This window comes from Salvelinus namaycush, chromosome 10, assembly GCF_016432855.1.
Source record: "Salvelinus namaycush isolate Seneca chromosome 10, SaNama_1.0, whole genome shotgun sequence".
Lineage (NCBI taxonomy): Eukaryota > Metazoa > Chordata > Actinopteri > Salmoniformes > Salmonidae > Salvelinus > Salvelinus namaycush.
In genome coordinates, this window is record NC_052316.1 from 31,718,210 (window position 1) to 31,734,382 (window position 16,173).

At 43.2% G+C, this 16,173-nt stretch overlaps 1 protein-coding gene across 1 annotated transcript in view; it reads right to left on the bottom strand.

The window, feature by feature from the left end:
- Positions 1-692: 692 nt before the first annotated feature.
- LOC120054530 (BMP/retinoic acid-inducible neural-specific protein 3-like) overlaps positions 693-16,173 on the bottom strand; it is a 49,604-nt gene continuing 34,123 nt past the window's right edge. The window contains exons 6-8 of the mRNA XM_039001970.1: positions 15,883-16,105; positions 2,807-3,149; positions 693-2,674 (exon numbers count right to left, since the gene is read on the bottom strand). Of these exons, the coding sequence (XP_038857898.1) occupies positions 1,886-2,674; positions 2,807-3,149; positions 15,883-16,105 (1,355 nt within the window). The 3' untranslated portion in view covers positions 693-1,885. The remainder of the gene's footprint in view (positions 2,675-2,806; positions 3,150-15,882; positions 16,106-16,173) is intronic.

The following is a 16,173-nucleotide window of genomic DNA, read 5'->3' on the forward strand; positions in this document are numbered from 1 at the left end:
TCATCAAAGCCTGGCCTCTCCGCTGCCCACTCAGTGTCTCATAAGAGAGATGCAAGGCCTCCGCAGAATGAATAACAACTATTTACAAACTCACAATAATGAATTATAGCCAGCCAGCCGCCTCTGCAGCACCAGAACGAGCTTTAGAACTGAGCCTGGTAATTGCAGAACGAGCAGAGGGCTATTAAACATAATTATAGGCACATACCTGGGGATCTTTTCCTCATGAAGAATAAATGTGCAGACAGAATTTATTTTCCATATATTTCCTTTTACTCAGAAAATTCCACCAGTGTTTTTAGCTCAATTACTTAGTAAGGGGAAATGTTTAATTGATTGCAGGGTTGATTTGAGAGGATGTAAAGATATTGTCTGTTCTCTGTCTCACCTCTCTAATGGTGCGCGCTCACGAGGAGTAGGTGAGCAGGGTGGACTGATGATTTTTGGAGAAATAATTATATAATTCTGGATGGAGTCAAATGACCAAAGAGACAACCAGAACCTTAATCTTTCATCTCTTCACGGCAGCCATTTTCTAGCTGTTTTGAAAACAATTATTCTCTAATATCTGACACCCCTGCATCCAAAGGACACTAACATTTAGTTATGCATTAGACAAACACCTCAGCATCAAGCCTGTTTCATCCACATTACTCTCTTTCGAGTTTAGCTTCAAATATAAGCAGGATTTGATAAGAGGATTGCAGACAAATGGAGGTGACAGCCGTTGACCTTCATAGGTGTGTGACCTCTCCTTCAGCTGCTCCGCTGGACAGCCATACCATGAGATACGGGCCATGTTAGTAAATGAGATCTGGCACCTTATAGACCTGACATGAATACTGCAGGTATGGATCTGTGACCCAGTGCACTGGATGCCTATCACTCCTGGTCCTAGAGGGCAGCTGGGGTGTCTACTGGTCTGCTCCAATTCAACCTGTTGCAGATAATGGAAAAAAATACTGTGTGGGTTTTTAAGCCACAACCCTAAAGGAACCAGTTTTACAATAATCTCAGCTTTGTTCACTCATATCTGCATTTTTGGTGTGTGTGTGTCCGTGTGTGTGCACATTCACTAAACAATATATTGCTTCAATTGTTCCTGTTACAAAGTCTACTTAATTAGGATGGAGAAGCTTGGTCATCATCCATAAACTAACCGCATAAATTAATGAAATAGGTTCATGATTATTTGATCAAACTCTGCTATCATGTTTAATTTCATTCACTCAGTTCCTAAGTGGTTTTAATTGCTGCGATAAATGTGTCTGACAATGAGATGTGACAACAGCTGTTACTCGGCTCTAAGTTTGACAAATATTCTCCACAGTTGTTACTCCATGATGTTTTAATAACAAGTTATCTACAAATCTGACTGACACCACTGTATTCTGGTCGTTATGGAAAGTGCACTGTCACTGAAGCAAAATAACATATAAAAGAGTTACAAACAAACAGACTGTACCATGTATCTTAAAAGGTCCCTCCAGTTGGCTTCAGTATACACTGTATAAATGAGCAGGGTTGTATTTAAACAAGATGGTGATGTGGAGAGAGTTACATATTTGATTTTCTAGATCTGTTTTTGTTTATGGTGTCAGAGTTTTTGTGTGTCTTCTGTGGACAAAAAAAGCACCAGCTTCCAGCATCTCTCAACCATATACAAGTCATTGAGTCACAACCCAACTGAAAGCCAAAAGACACAATTCACGTGTCCTTATTGTGTCTCTGTAACGGTTAAGTACATACATTTAAGGTCTTGTAATCCAGAGAATCAACAAACTATTGAAAGTCAAACTACTGTAGCAGTATACCATTTAGCCTTCCAATAGTTCCCCTTGTAGCCGTTGAGCTTTAACGTCTCCCAGTCGTTCCATAGTAGCTGTTAACTACACAGCTTGGTGGTCTCGTAATCCAGAGAGTTTGGCAGGCGGTTGCTGAAGGCCTGCAGGGAGGCGTGTATGCGGACCACCTCACTGGCGGTCAGTTTGAGCCGGTGTCTGAGCAGACAGGCGAACAGGTCCAGTCTCTGCTGACCTGGGGGGGACAGTCTGTTGACCCGGTCCCTGATCTCCAGCAGCTGCAGCAGAGCCGTGTCCTGGGACCCCTGTGTGTATGGGTAGTCCAGCTGCAGGATCAGGTCATGGATTGCTTCCGGGTCAAAGTGCATGCTGTAGCCAAATACTTGGATGCTGTTGATCTTCATGTAGCCAAGGTTCCGTGAAGGGTCTACCATTTCTAATGGCTCATAGTAGAGGCTGTCGTTCACAGCCCCCGCCGGACCTCCAGCGCCCTGCATCTTTATCCGGCTCCGCAGGTAGATGTGGATGGTCTCAAAGAAGGTCTTCCACTTGTTGCCCAGTGTCAGGGTCCAGTTGAAGCACTCCAGGGGTAGATCCAGTTTGGTGGCCGTCCAGTCTGGGAAGCTGTTCTCACTGACTGGAATGTACCAGCTCTCAGAGTGGCTGCCTCCGAAGGGGTTGATGTAGAGGGTGAGGACGGGCTCCAGGGTGCTGTTCTTGGTCAGGCAGATCTGGAGAGACACGCCCAGCAGCATGTGGACCAGGTTGGACTTGTACTTGTTGCTTTTCAGCGTCAGCAGCATCCTCTTCCTCCAGGATGGGTCAAACCAGCTGTTCAGACGCATGTCATTGCTGATGAAGATGGCGTGGACCTGGATGGACAGATACAGTTGTTTAAGTTGTTAAGACAATAGTCAATCTACTTTTTCAAGATCCTATTCAACTTTATTACATTTAAAATATCTCTACAACTTGTTCACAAAATCAAATAGCCATGTATTTACCTCCAGCCTACGGTCGGCCCTCTGAAGGAGGTATCTCAGCTCCAGGTCCTGTAGGTCTGTCTCAAAGCCCAGGTAGTTCTCTGTTGAGTCAGCCACCATGGGTCTGCAGGCCCCCTGGGTTAGGGCGTAGCCAGGGTTGCAGCTCCCACATCGTGTGTGGTTGTCTGGGGCACAGGCTGCGCAGGCGGGACCCTCTCCGATGGCACATGGTGGGGGCAGCTGGCAAGGGCTGTGCTCGTAGCTGCAGGTACAGCTGTGAAGCTCCTCAGAGAAGGAACCCAGCTGGTTGTTCTCAGAACAGTAGAGGAGAGACTGGAAGTGTATCAGCCAGTAGGATTGGGGCCTGGGACGTAGACAGAGAGACAGACAACATAAAACAAAACATTTGGGAATTTAAATGGATGTGAATTTAATTGGTTTATTTAGAAACTTTTTTGTACAATTATACACTACATGACCAAAAGTATGTGAACACCTGTTCGTCAAACATCTCATTCCAAAATCATGGGCATTAATATGAAGTTGGTCCCCCATTTGCTGCTATAACAGCCTCCACTCTTCTGGGAACTGTTTCCACTAGATGTTGGAACATAGCTGTGGGGACTTGCTTCCATTCAGCCACAAGAGCATTAGTGATGTCGGGCACTGATGTTGGGTGATTATGCCTGGCTCGCAGCGGGCTTTCCAATTCATTCCAAACGTGTTCAATGGAGTTGAGGTCAGGGCTCTGTGCAGGCCAGTCAAGTTCTTCCACACCGATCTCGACAAACCATTTCTGCATGGACCTCACTTTGTGCACGGGGACATTGTCATGTTGAAACAGAAAAGGGCCTTCCCCAAACTGTTGCCACAAAGTTGGAAGTGCAGAATCGTCTAGAATGTCATTGTATGCTGTAGAGTTACGATTTCCATTCACTGGAACTAAGGGGCCTAGCCTAAACCATGAAAAAACAGCCTCAGAACATTATTCCTCCTCCAACCAACTTTACAGTTGGCACTATGCATTGGGGTAGGTAGCGTTCTCCTGGCATCCGCCAAAAACAGATTTGTCCGTCTGAATGCCACATGGTGAAGCGTGATTCATCACTCGTATTTACACTGCTCTAGAGTCCAATGGTGGCGAGCTTTACACCACACCAGCCGACGCTTTGCATTGCACATGGTGATAGGCTTGTGTGTGGCTGCTCGTCCATGGAAACCCATTTCATGAAGCTCCCGACGAACAGTTCTTGTGCTGACGTTGCTTCCAGAGGCAGTTTGGGACTCGGTAGTGAGTGTTGCAACCGAGGACAGACGCTTTTTGCCACGCGCTTCAGCACTCAGCGGTCTTGTTCTGTGAGCTTTTGCAGCCTACCACTTCGCGCCAGAGCCGCTGTTGCTCCTAAACATTTCCACTTCACAATAACACCACATACAGTTGCCCGGGGCAGCTCTAGCAGGGCAGAAGTTTGAAAAACTGACTTGTCAGAAAGGTGGCATCCTATGACGGTGCCACGTTGAAAGTAACTGAGCTCTACAGTAAGGCCATTCTACTGCCAATATTTGTCTTTGTAGATTGCATGGCTGTGTGTTCGATTTTATACACCTGTCAGCAACGGGTGTGGCTGAAATAGCCAAATCCACTCATTTGAAGGGGTGTCCACATACTTTTGTATATGTAGTGTACTTCGTAAAAAATCGAATCAAATCAAAACAGGTATTATTTTAATGGGAAAATATGCTTCTGTGAGTAAAAAACGAAATAAAACATATACCATTATTAATGGACTCTGCGAAAGTACACATCTTTGAAAAAAAGATAACAATATTGTGAAAGAGGCATTTAGAGAGCAAAATCAATAGGACTAATGGTGAAAGTTAGAACACAAAGTGTAGTTTTAACCGACTCAGAAGTCGTATTATTATTCGCTCTATAAATCAAAGGCGACTTCTCTCTCCAAATTATTCCTTCATAATGTGTAAGAAGATGGCGCTGCAGTGGATTATTTTATTTTTATTTAACCTTTATTAAACTAGGCAAGTCAGTTAAGAACAAACTCTTATTTACAATGACGGCCTACTCCGGCCAAACCCGGACGACGCTGAGCCAATTGTGCGCCGCCCTATGGGACTCCCAATCAAGGCCGGATGTGATACAGCCTGGATAGCAGCAGTTTTACGGGCATCTGACCAATTCTGCTCTTTTTTGTGTGTTTTTTTACACTGATCTTAACTGTATTTGTACATAATGTCTCCACCATAATTTCCTATGACCATAATCAGCTTCTGGACATCAGAACAGAGATCACCAACCTCGATTTGGACGAACATTTCTACTTCAAGGAGTTGGCAGCTCTGGACGTCCTGCCCACTCCGGACCAGGCCCTACTCCCCGGGACTCGAAAGAGGAAGCAGTGGCAAAATAGACTGTCATTGCCCTCTGTTCTATTGGCGAACGTGCAATCACTGGAGAACAAACAGGATGAGCTACATTTGAGACTATCCCATCAACGGGACCTGAAAAACTGTAATATCCTATGTTTCTCAGAGTCGAGGCTGAACGAGGACATGGATATACATCGTGCTGGTTTTTCTATGCATCGTCAAGACCGGACAGCAGACTCAGGTAAGATGAAGGGAGGTGGGTGTGTCTTTGGGTCAACAACAGCTGGTGCCCAATGTCTAATGTTAAGGAAGTCTCCAGGTTTTGCTCACCTGAGTTAGAATACCTCATGATAAGCTGCAGACAATACTATTTACCAAGAGTTTTAATCTATATTATTCGTAGCTGTCTATTTACCACTAAGACCGCACTCAATGAGCTGTATAGGGCCATAAGAAAACAAGAAAATGCACATTCATAGGCTGTGATTCAAGCAGATACTTTTAATACCAAAACAGAACATGATAATGAATGAGCGCAGGTTGCAGCACCGGAAAGTTTGATTTCTATACAGGCTATTGTTTTTATTTATTTTTGAAATTACACAGGAGCCGCATATCATCAGGTAGGCCTATATGCTCTTGTAACTTTTTTTCATTTTGGAAACTGTCATTTTCTCATTTATTATATTTTATTCCAAGAGGGTGTTGTTCCAAAATAGATTTGTGTTGACTGTGATTAGGGCATGGGAATATAAGAGCATTTGCTAAACTATATTAACAAACCAGGCATGCATAGCACACCACATGATCCTCAAACCAAAGACTGGCCAAACTCGTGTTTCTAAAAGTTAATTTAAAGGCACTGTAGAATGAATGTACAGTATAGTCTAATAAGGCATTTTTCTTTTAATTATTATTTAATTCGAAATAATACTTTTTCGAAATGTCATTTTATACAGCCTATATTTATAGGCATGTTGTTGAAGTGCTGTTATTGATGTGTTGTTGAAATGCTGAGCGGTCCTGCCAGCCTGTAGCATGTCACAAATTCTTCACAATTTATTTCTTAAATGGCAGGCTAGCCTTGAAATATTAATTTAGCCTAAATAATTATTCCTGGATTGCTCCTGACTGATTTAGAGATAGCATGTTGAAATGTTGAACTTCAATTGATTGTGACAGAATCACACATTACTTCCCAATCAAAGTAAATTTTTTGTCTCCTCGGCTACAGAAGTTTGTCTGAATGTCATACAGACAAACCAAAGATATCCCATATGCATCAGAATCTCATCTTTCCCAGATCTTTTACAGCTTGTGTCTAGCATTACGGACTAAAGCGTTATTATAGATCTTAACAAAAGCCACAATACCATCACATACCCTCACCCACCCCCTCAATTCGAGCCCTGGTTTTAAGTTAACACATTAAGCCCTTCCCTCACTGACACTGGGATATTTAAGGAGTGCATGGTGACTGAAGGAAATGGCTGACAAAATCTATGGATAGTAGACAATAATTTTGTCTGTCAAACAGGTAGGCCTACCTCTTATTCCTTGAATAGGAAGAAATAGGCTCCAACAGAAAGACCTCTTGTTGTTAGTAGCCTAAAGTCAAACGAAAATGAAGACCGTTTAAATGAATTAGGATTGCTCAAATTAACCACCCATGCGCTGTCCATCTCCGCGGCCACCGCTTCATAGTAATGTAATTTATGTCAATTACTCAAGTGGCTTAATGTGAGGTCAATAATGCTGATAAATAGCTTCATTATATGCCATGAAACATAAATATATATATATATTGTAATCAATTATATCAGTAGCAAGCTTACCTCCAGTACTCCTCAGTAGGCCTTGTCCGTGTACACATATAAGAGTGTGCAAAGCAGTATATAAGAGTGTGCGAAGCTGTCATCAAGGCAAAGCTTTTCTACTTTGAAGAATCTCAAATATAAATTATATTTTGGTTTGTTTAACACTTTCTTGGTTACTACATGTTTCCATAAGTGTTATTTCATAGTTTGATGTTTTCACTATTGTTCTAAAATGTAGAAAATTGCATAAAAAAATAAAGAATGAGTGTCCAAACTTTTGGCTAGTACTGTAGTGCCATAACATTTTTTGACTGGTACTGGGGGACAATCAGATGAGTCTTGTGAAATCTGTGAGTGTCCTAGAGCAAAACAACCGACATGTATGTGTTCATGAGACTTTCCTTTACACAAATGTGTATCTCAAACTGTTTGGAAGCTATAGACAGAAGTTGGAAGATCAGCTGTACCGACTTTAGATGAGTTCCAAGACGCTTGTGGGAATCATAGAGAATACCATTGTGTTTGTGAGGGTCATAATGGGTTCTAGGCCAAACGGTTCGGACACTACAGATGATTTTGTGAGAAGATTGATTTTCGGGATGTCTCATGGTCTGACAAACACTGCTCTAGCAGATGCGGAAGTGTTACATAGGCGGATGCAGTGGATTGAGACACATCCAATGCAAAAAAACAGAATATCTCTAGCTTAAACTGACAGAGGTACGGACAACTGCCTTATTAAAACAAGTTGTTGTTTCGTTTTGTTTTGAATTTGATTATAATTATGGCTCTCTTTTTAGACCTTATCAATAAATGATTTTTTATCTTGCTTATTGACAAGGTTCGGCATGTCCATGCTTAGCCATAATGCAATTTAAAGTAGGCCTAGCCCTTATATCAGTATACATGCTATGTATATATTTACCCATTGAAGCCATGCAATTACTTAGAACAATGTCAGCTGCAAACAGGTTCAAGTTATCATTTTAGCAAAGATGGGATTGGTCTACGTTTTGTTATTTCGTTTCTATAAGTTGTGTAACAAACTCTATTACATAAAATACCATAACTACACAACTTGAAGAAACCACATATTTAGCCATGGAGGACGTTCTGATTGGCCAGTGAGGGGCAAAGCCTTGACACACCCACAACTGGTTTATTCATCAAAAGTCAGTTTGTGCCACCGCTAGCACTGCTCTGATACTTTTTGACACCCCCCCGAACCAACAGTGCGACCGCCAGCGCTTAGATTTACCATTGCGTTAGGTTTGTTAACCGATTACAAATTACATGACCCTCCCCTGGACCAAATGTAAAAATACTAAACCCTCGCCTGAATGAAAGTGAAAAAGCATGACACCCCCATTTTCTTCCGGGTAACAATTGTGTACATTTTGAACACTTCCTAAGATCGAATCCTACTACGCCGGCTCTGACACTCAACAACGTGTCAGGACATGTAAACTATCACAGTTAACAAAGGGAAATCCAGCCGCGAGCTGACTAGCGGCGCGAGTCTACCAGATAAGATAAATGCCTTCTATGCTCGCATCGAGGCAAGCAACATTGAACCGTGCATGACAGCACCAGCTGTTCCGGATGACTGTGTGATCACGCTCTCCGTAGCCGATGCAAGACCTTTAAACAGGTTAACAGGGCCAGACGGATTACCAAGACGCATACGCAGAGCATGTGCTGACCAGCTGGCAAGTTTCTTTACTGAAATGTTCAACCAATCCCTGAACCAGTCTGTAAAACCAACTTGTTTCAAGCAGACCACCATAGTCATCATGACCAAGAAGGTCAAGGTAACCTGCCTAAATGACTATCACACCCACATCTTTAGCCATGAAATGCTTTGAAAGGCTTGTTATGGCTCACATCACCACCATCATCCCAGACACTCTTGCTCCACTCCAATTCGCAAACCGCCCCAACACATCCACAGATGATACAATCTCTATTGTACTCCACACTGCCCTTACAAACCTGGACAAAGGGAATCAATATGTAAGAATGCTGTTTATTGACTACAGCTTGGCATTCAACACAATAGTCCCCTCCAAGCTCATCAACAAGCTCAGGACCGTGGGACTGAACACTTCCCTCTGAAACTGGATCCTGAACTACCTGACGGGCCGCCCCTAGGAGGTGAGGGTAGGCAACAACACATCCGCCACGCTGACCATAAACACGGTGTGTGCTTAGTACTCTCCTGTATTCCAAGTTCACCAACGACTGCGAGGCCGCGCATGACTCCAACACCTTCATCAACTTTGCTGATGACGCAACGGTGGTAGGAACTGACACAACGTAGATGAGGCAGCCTTTAGGGAGGAGGTCAGAGACCTGGCAGTGTGGTGTCAGGACAACAACCTTTTACTCAACTTCAGCAAAACAAAGGAGCTGATTGTGGCCTGCATAAAACGTAGGGGGGAGCACGCCCCCATACACATTGAGGGGGCTGTAGTGAAGTGGGTCAAGAGTTTCAAGTTCTTCGGTGTCCACATCACTAAGGAATTAACATGGTCCACACACACACACTCAGTTGTGAAGATGGCACGACAGCATCTCTTCCCCCTCAGGAGGCTGAAAAGATTTGGCATGGACCCTCAGATCCTCAAAAAGTTCTACAGCTGCACCATTGAGAGCATCTTGAATGGCTGCATTACAGCGTGGTACGGCAACTACAAGGCTCTCGACTGCAAGGCGCAACAGAGGGTGATGAATACGGCCCAGTACATCACTGTGGTCATAATCTCTGCCATTCAGGACTTCTATTCAGGCAGTGTCAGAGGAAGGCCTTAAAAAATAGTTAAAGACTGTTCTCTCGGCTACTGGATGGCAAATGCACCAAGTGCAGTGCACCAAGTCTGGAACCAGCAGGACCATGAACAACTTCTACCCCCAAGCCATAAGACTGCTAAACAAGGCTGCTAAATAGCTAATCAAATGAGTACCCGGGCTACCTGCATTTACTTGTTTTTTTACTAATTCTCTTGCACTGACTCTCTGCACACACACTGGACTCTAACCCATAAATTCACACATACTAACCCATAAACACACACACACACACACACACACACACACACACACACACACACACACACACACACACACTTTCACCTTCACCCTGCTGCTACAGCTCAGCATGTTATCTATCCTGTTGCCTAGTCACTTTATCCCTACCTACAGCTGAAGTCGGAAGTTTACATACACTTAGGTTGGAGTTATTAAAACTCGTTTTTCAACCACTCCACAACTTTCTTGTTAACAAACTATAGTTTTGGCAAGTCGGATAGAACATCTACTTTGTGCATGACACAAGTCATTTTTCCAACAATTGTTTACAGACAGACACTTATTATTCACTGTATCACAATTCCAGTGGGTCAGAAGTTTACATACACTAAGTTGACTGTGCCTTTAAACAGCTTGAAACATTCCACAAAATTATGTCATGGCTTTAGAAGCTTCTGATAGGCTAATTGACATCATTTGAGTCAATTGGAGGTGTACCTGTGGATGTATTTTCAATGCATACCTTCAAACTCAGTGCCTCCTTGCTTAACATCATGGGAAAATCAATAGAAAGAAGGCCAAGACCTCATAAAAGAAATTGTAGATCTCCACAAGTCTGGTTCATCCTTGGGAGCAATTTCCAAACGCCTGAAGGTACCACGCTCATCTGTACAAACAATAGTACTTAAGCATAAACACCACCAGAACTGTTTGGCCATAAAGACCATCGTTATGTTTGGAGGAAAAAGAGGGAGGCTTGCAAGCCGAAGAACACCATCCCAACCATGAAGCACGGGGGTGGCAGCATCATGTTGTGGGGGTGCTTTGCTGCAGGAGGGACTGGTGCACTTCACAAAATAGATGGCATCATGAGGAAGGAAAAAAACTGGATATATTGAAGCAACATCTCAAGACATCAGTCAGGAAGTTAAAGCTTGGTCGCAAATGGGTCTTCCAAATGGACAATGACCCCAAGCATACTTCCAAAATTGTGGCAAAAAGGCTTAAGGACAACAAAGTCAAGGTATTGGAGTGGCCATCACAAAGCCCTGACCTCAATCCCATAGAACATTTGTGGGCAGAACTGAAAAAGCAGGTGCAAGCAAGGAGGCCGTCAAACCTGACGCAGTTACACCAGCTCTGTCAGGAGGAATTGGACAAAATTCACCCAACTTATTGTGGGAAGCTTGTGGAAGGCTACCTGGAACGTTTGACCCAAGTTAAACAATTTAAAGGCAATGCTACCAAATACTAATTGGGTGTATGTAAACTTCTGACCCACTGGGAATGTGATGAAAGAAATAAAAGCTGAAAAAAAGGATTCTCTCTACTATTATTCTGACATTTCACATTCTTAAAATAAAGTTGTGATCCTAACTGACCTAAGACATGGAATTTTTACTTGGATTAAATGTCAGGAATTGTGAAAACCTGAGTTTAAATGTATTTGGCTAAGGTGTATGTAAACTACCGACTTCAACTGTATATACAATAAGCTACCTCAATTACCTCGTACCACTGCATTTTGACTCGGTACTGATAGTCCCTGTATACAGTGCATTCTGAAAGTACTCAGACCCCTTGACTTTTTGGATTCATTTTTTCCCCCTCATCAATCGACACATAATACCCCATAATGACAAAGCAGGTTTTTAGAAATGTTTGCAAATTCATTAAAAAAATAAACTGAAATATGACATTTATATAAGTAAAATGTTCAGACTCTTTACTCAGTACTTTGTTGAAGCACCTTTGGCAGCAATTACAGCCTTGAGTCTTCTTGGGTAAGACGCTACAAGCTTAGCACACCTGTATTTGGGGCGTTTCTCCCATTCTTCTCTGCAGATCCTCTCAAGCTCTGTCAGGATGGATGGGGAGTGTCGCTGCCCAGCTATTTTCAAATCTCTCCAGAGATATTCGATCGGGTTCAAGTCCGGGCTCTGGCTGGGCCACTCTAGGACATTCAAAGACGTGTCCCGAAGATACTCCTGCGTTATCTTGGCTGTGGGCTTAGGGTTGTTGTCCTGTTGGAAGGTGAACAGTCACCACAGTATGAGGTCCTGAGCGCTCTGGAGCAGGTTTTCATCAAGGATACATCTGTACTTTGCACCGTTCATCTTTCCCTCGATCCTGACTAGTTTCCCAGTCCCTACCGTCAAAAAACATCCCCAAAGCATGATGCTGCCGTAGGGATGGGGCAGGGTTTCCTCCAGACTTCACGCTTGGCATTCAAGCCAAAAGGTTCAGTCTTGGTTTCTTCAGACCAGAGAATCTAGTTTCTCATGTTCTGAGAGTCTTTAAGGTGCCGTCTGGCAAACTCCAAGCGGGCTGTCATGTGCCTTTTACTGAGGGGTGGCTTCTGTCTGGCCACTCTACCATAAAGGCCTGATTGCTGGAGTGCTACAGAGATGGTTGTCCTTCTGGAAGGTTCTTTAACAGAGCTCCAGAGTTCCTCTGTGGAGATTAGAGTGACAATCGGGTTCTTGGTCACCTCCTTGAACGGTGCTCTTCTCTTCCAATTGCTAAGTTTGGTTGGGCGGCCAGCTCTAGGAAGAGTGTTGGGGGTTCTGCACCATTGAAGAATGATGGAGGTCACTGTGTTCTTGGGGACCTTCAATACTGCAGAAATGTTTTGGTACCCTTCCCCATATCTGTGCCTTGACACAATCCTGTCTCAGAGCTCTACAGACAATTCCTTTGACCTCATGGCTTGGTTTTTATTCTAACATGCACTGTCAACTGTGCGATCTTATATAGAGAGGTGTGTGCCTTTCCAAATCATGTCCGATCAATTGAATTTACCACAGGTGGATTACAATCAAGTTGTACAAACATCTCAAGGATGATCAATGGAAACAGGTTGCACCTGCGCTCATTTTCGAGTCTCAGAGCAAAGGGTCTGAATACTTATGTAAATACGGTTTTTCTGTTTGTTATTTGTAATAAATTAGCAAAAATGTCTAAACCTGTCTTCGCTTTCTCATTATGGGGTATTGCGTGTAGATTAAGTTAAAAAAAAACTATTTTAGAATAAGGCTGTAACATAACAAAATGTGGAAAAAGTGAAGGGGTCTAAATACTTTCCGAATGCACTGTATATCCATGTTCTTTGCTACTCCCTGTATATAGCCATGTGTTTTTCTACTCTCTGTATATAGCCATGTTATTTTTTTACTCCCTGTGTAAAGCCATGTTATTTTGTTCAACCTATATACAGTGGGGAGAACAAGTATTTGAAACACTGCCGATTTTGCAGGTTTTCCTACTTACAAATCATGTAGAGGTCTATAATTTTTATCATAGGTACACTTCAACTGTGAGAGACGGAATCTAAAACAAAAATCCAGAAAATCACATTGTATGATTTTTAAGTAATTCATTTGCATTTTATTGCATGACATAAGTATTTGATACATCAGAAAAGCAGAACTTAATATTTGGTACAGAAACCTTTGTTTGCAATTACAGAGATCATACGTTTCCTGTAGTTCTTGACCAGGTTTGCACACACTGCAGCAGGGATTTTGGCCCACTCCTCCATACAGACCTTCTCCAGATCCTTCAGGTTTCGGGGCTGTCTGTAACGTTCGTCTAAGTCGTTCTCCTCCTCAGACGAGGAGGAGCAAGGATCGGACCAAAATGCAGCGGGTGATGAATACATGATTAATTTATTTAGACAAGACGAAACACGAAGCACACTTGATAAATACAAAATAACAAAACGACGTAGACCGACCTGAAAATGAGAACTTAACAAACAACGAAGAACGCACGAACAGGAACAGACTACACAAACGAAACAGTCCCGTGTGGTACAAACACTGACACGGAAGACAATCACCCACAAACAAACAGTGAGAACAGCCTACCTTAATATGGTTCTCAATCAGAGGAAACGTCAAACACCTGCCCCTGATTGAGAACCATATAAGGCTAATTAACCATGAACCTAAACAAGAAACAAATAACATAGACTGCCCACCCCAACTCACGCCCTGACCATACTAAACAAATACAAAAACAACGGAAAACAGGTCAGGAACGTGACACTGTCGCTGGGCAATACAGACTTTCAGCTCTCTTCAAAGATTTTCTATTGAGTTCAGGTCTGGAGACTGGCTAGGCCACTCCAGGACCTTGAGATGCTTCTTACGGAGCCACTCCTTAGTTGCCCTGGCTGTGTGTTTCGGGTCGATGTCATGCTGGAAGACCCAGCCACGACCCATCTTCAATGCTCTTACTGAGGGAAAGAGGTTGTTGGCCAAGATCTCGCGATACATGGCCCCATCCATCCTCCCCTCAAAACGGTGCAGTCGTCCTGTCCCCTTTGCAGAAAAGCATCCCCAAAGAATGATGTTTCCACCTCCATGCTTCACGGTTGGGATGGTGTTCTTGGGGTTGTTCTCATCCTTCTTCGTCCAAACACGGCGAGTGGAGTTTAGACCAAAAAGCTCTATTTTTGTCTCATCAGACCACACGACCTTCTCCCATTCCTCCTCTGGATCATCCAGATGGTCATTGGCAAACTACTTCAGACGGGCCTGGACATGCGCTGGCTTGAGCAGGGGTACCTTGCGTGCGCTGCAGGATTTTAATGGTTTTCTTTGAGACTGTGGTCCCAGCTCTCTTCAGGTCATTGACCAGGTCCTGCCGTGTAGTTCTGGGCTGATCCCTCACCTTCCTCATGATCATTGATGCCCCACGGGGTGAGATCTTGCATGGAGCCCCAGACCGAGGGTGATTGACCGTCATCTTGAACTTCTTCCATTTTCTAATAATTGCACCAACAGTCGTTGCCTTCTCACCAAGCTGCTTGCCTATTGTCCTGTAGCCCATCCCAGCCTTGTGCAGGTCTACAATTTTAACCCTAATGTCCGTACACAGCTCTCTGGTCTTGGCCATTGTGGAGAGGTTGGAGTCTGTTTGATTGAGTGTGTGGACAGGTGTCTTTTATACAGGTAACGAGTTCAAACAGGTGCAGTTAATACAGGTAATGAGTGGAGAACAGGAGGGCTTCTTAAAGACAAACTAACAGGTCTGTGAGAGCCGGAATTCTTACTGGTTGGTAGGTGATCAAATACTTATGTCATGCAATAAAATGCAAATGAATTACTTAAAAATCATACAATGTGATTTTCTGGATTTTTGTTTTAGATTCCGTCTCTCACAGTTGAAGTGTACCTATGATAAAAATTACAGACCTCTACATGCTTTGTAAGTAGGAAAACCTGCAAAATCGGCAGTGTGTCAAATACTTGTTCTCCCCATTGTATATCTATCTATGTTATTTTTACTCATCATTGTTATTTGTTATTCGCTGTGTATTTATTCCTCTTGTTGCTATTTCTATGTTTTATCTTTATCTTTAACTCTGCATTGTTGAAAAAGTAAGCATTTCACTCTTAGTCTGTACTTGTTGTTTATGAATCATATGACAAATTATATTTGATTCAATGATTTGATTTGATTTCATTGTTAGCAGTGGAACTGGCCCCAGGAAGTGAAATCAATCATATATCGTCTGTGTGAAGTGCTGCGAACGAACGGGACGTAGGGGAGCCTTTCAAGTTTTAGCCTTTCAAGTGTTCCGCTTCACTCCCAGGCAAACTGACAAACATTCCACTTTCTCTCTCCATCTCTCCACAGTCTATGGAGATTTCTCTTCACAAAAAAAAGTATAGTACTTCCAGTTTTCTTCAGAGCTGCAGTAATAAAGTAGATAAACATTACTTGGCTGGCTCCCTGTTTCTCCCACTCACACAGGGAGAGGTAGAGAGGATCGCTATCAGCTTCCTGGATGGGTGATTAAAGTGTAATTGGGGCTCAGTGGAAAGAGGTGTAATTGTAGGAGCAGAGCGGGACTCTTACCATTCTCTGGGTAGGCGGATGTGAGGCTGCCTCTGGCACCTCTTGCTGAGGCTGAAGAGCTTGAACACCACTCTCTGGGCTCGTCTGAAGAGCACACTCATGCTGTTCTCCAGCTGCTCATAGCGCCACTGGAACACGCCATCCAACGACCAAAGGTGCTGGATAGTCGACACGTTCAGGAAGAAGTTCTGCGGGAGCCTCATAAGGAAGGTCTTGAACTCATCTGTCAGAAAGAGAGTGAAAATGAAAAGAAGAGGCAACTTTTTTTAATTAAAGGTGATTGTTTTTAAA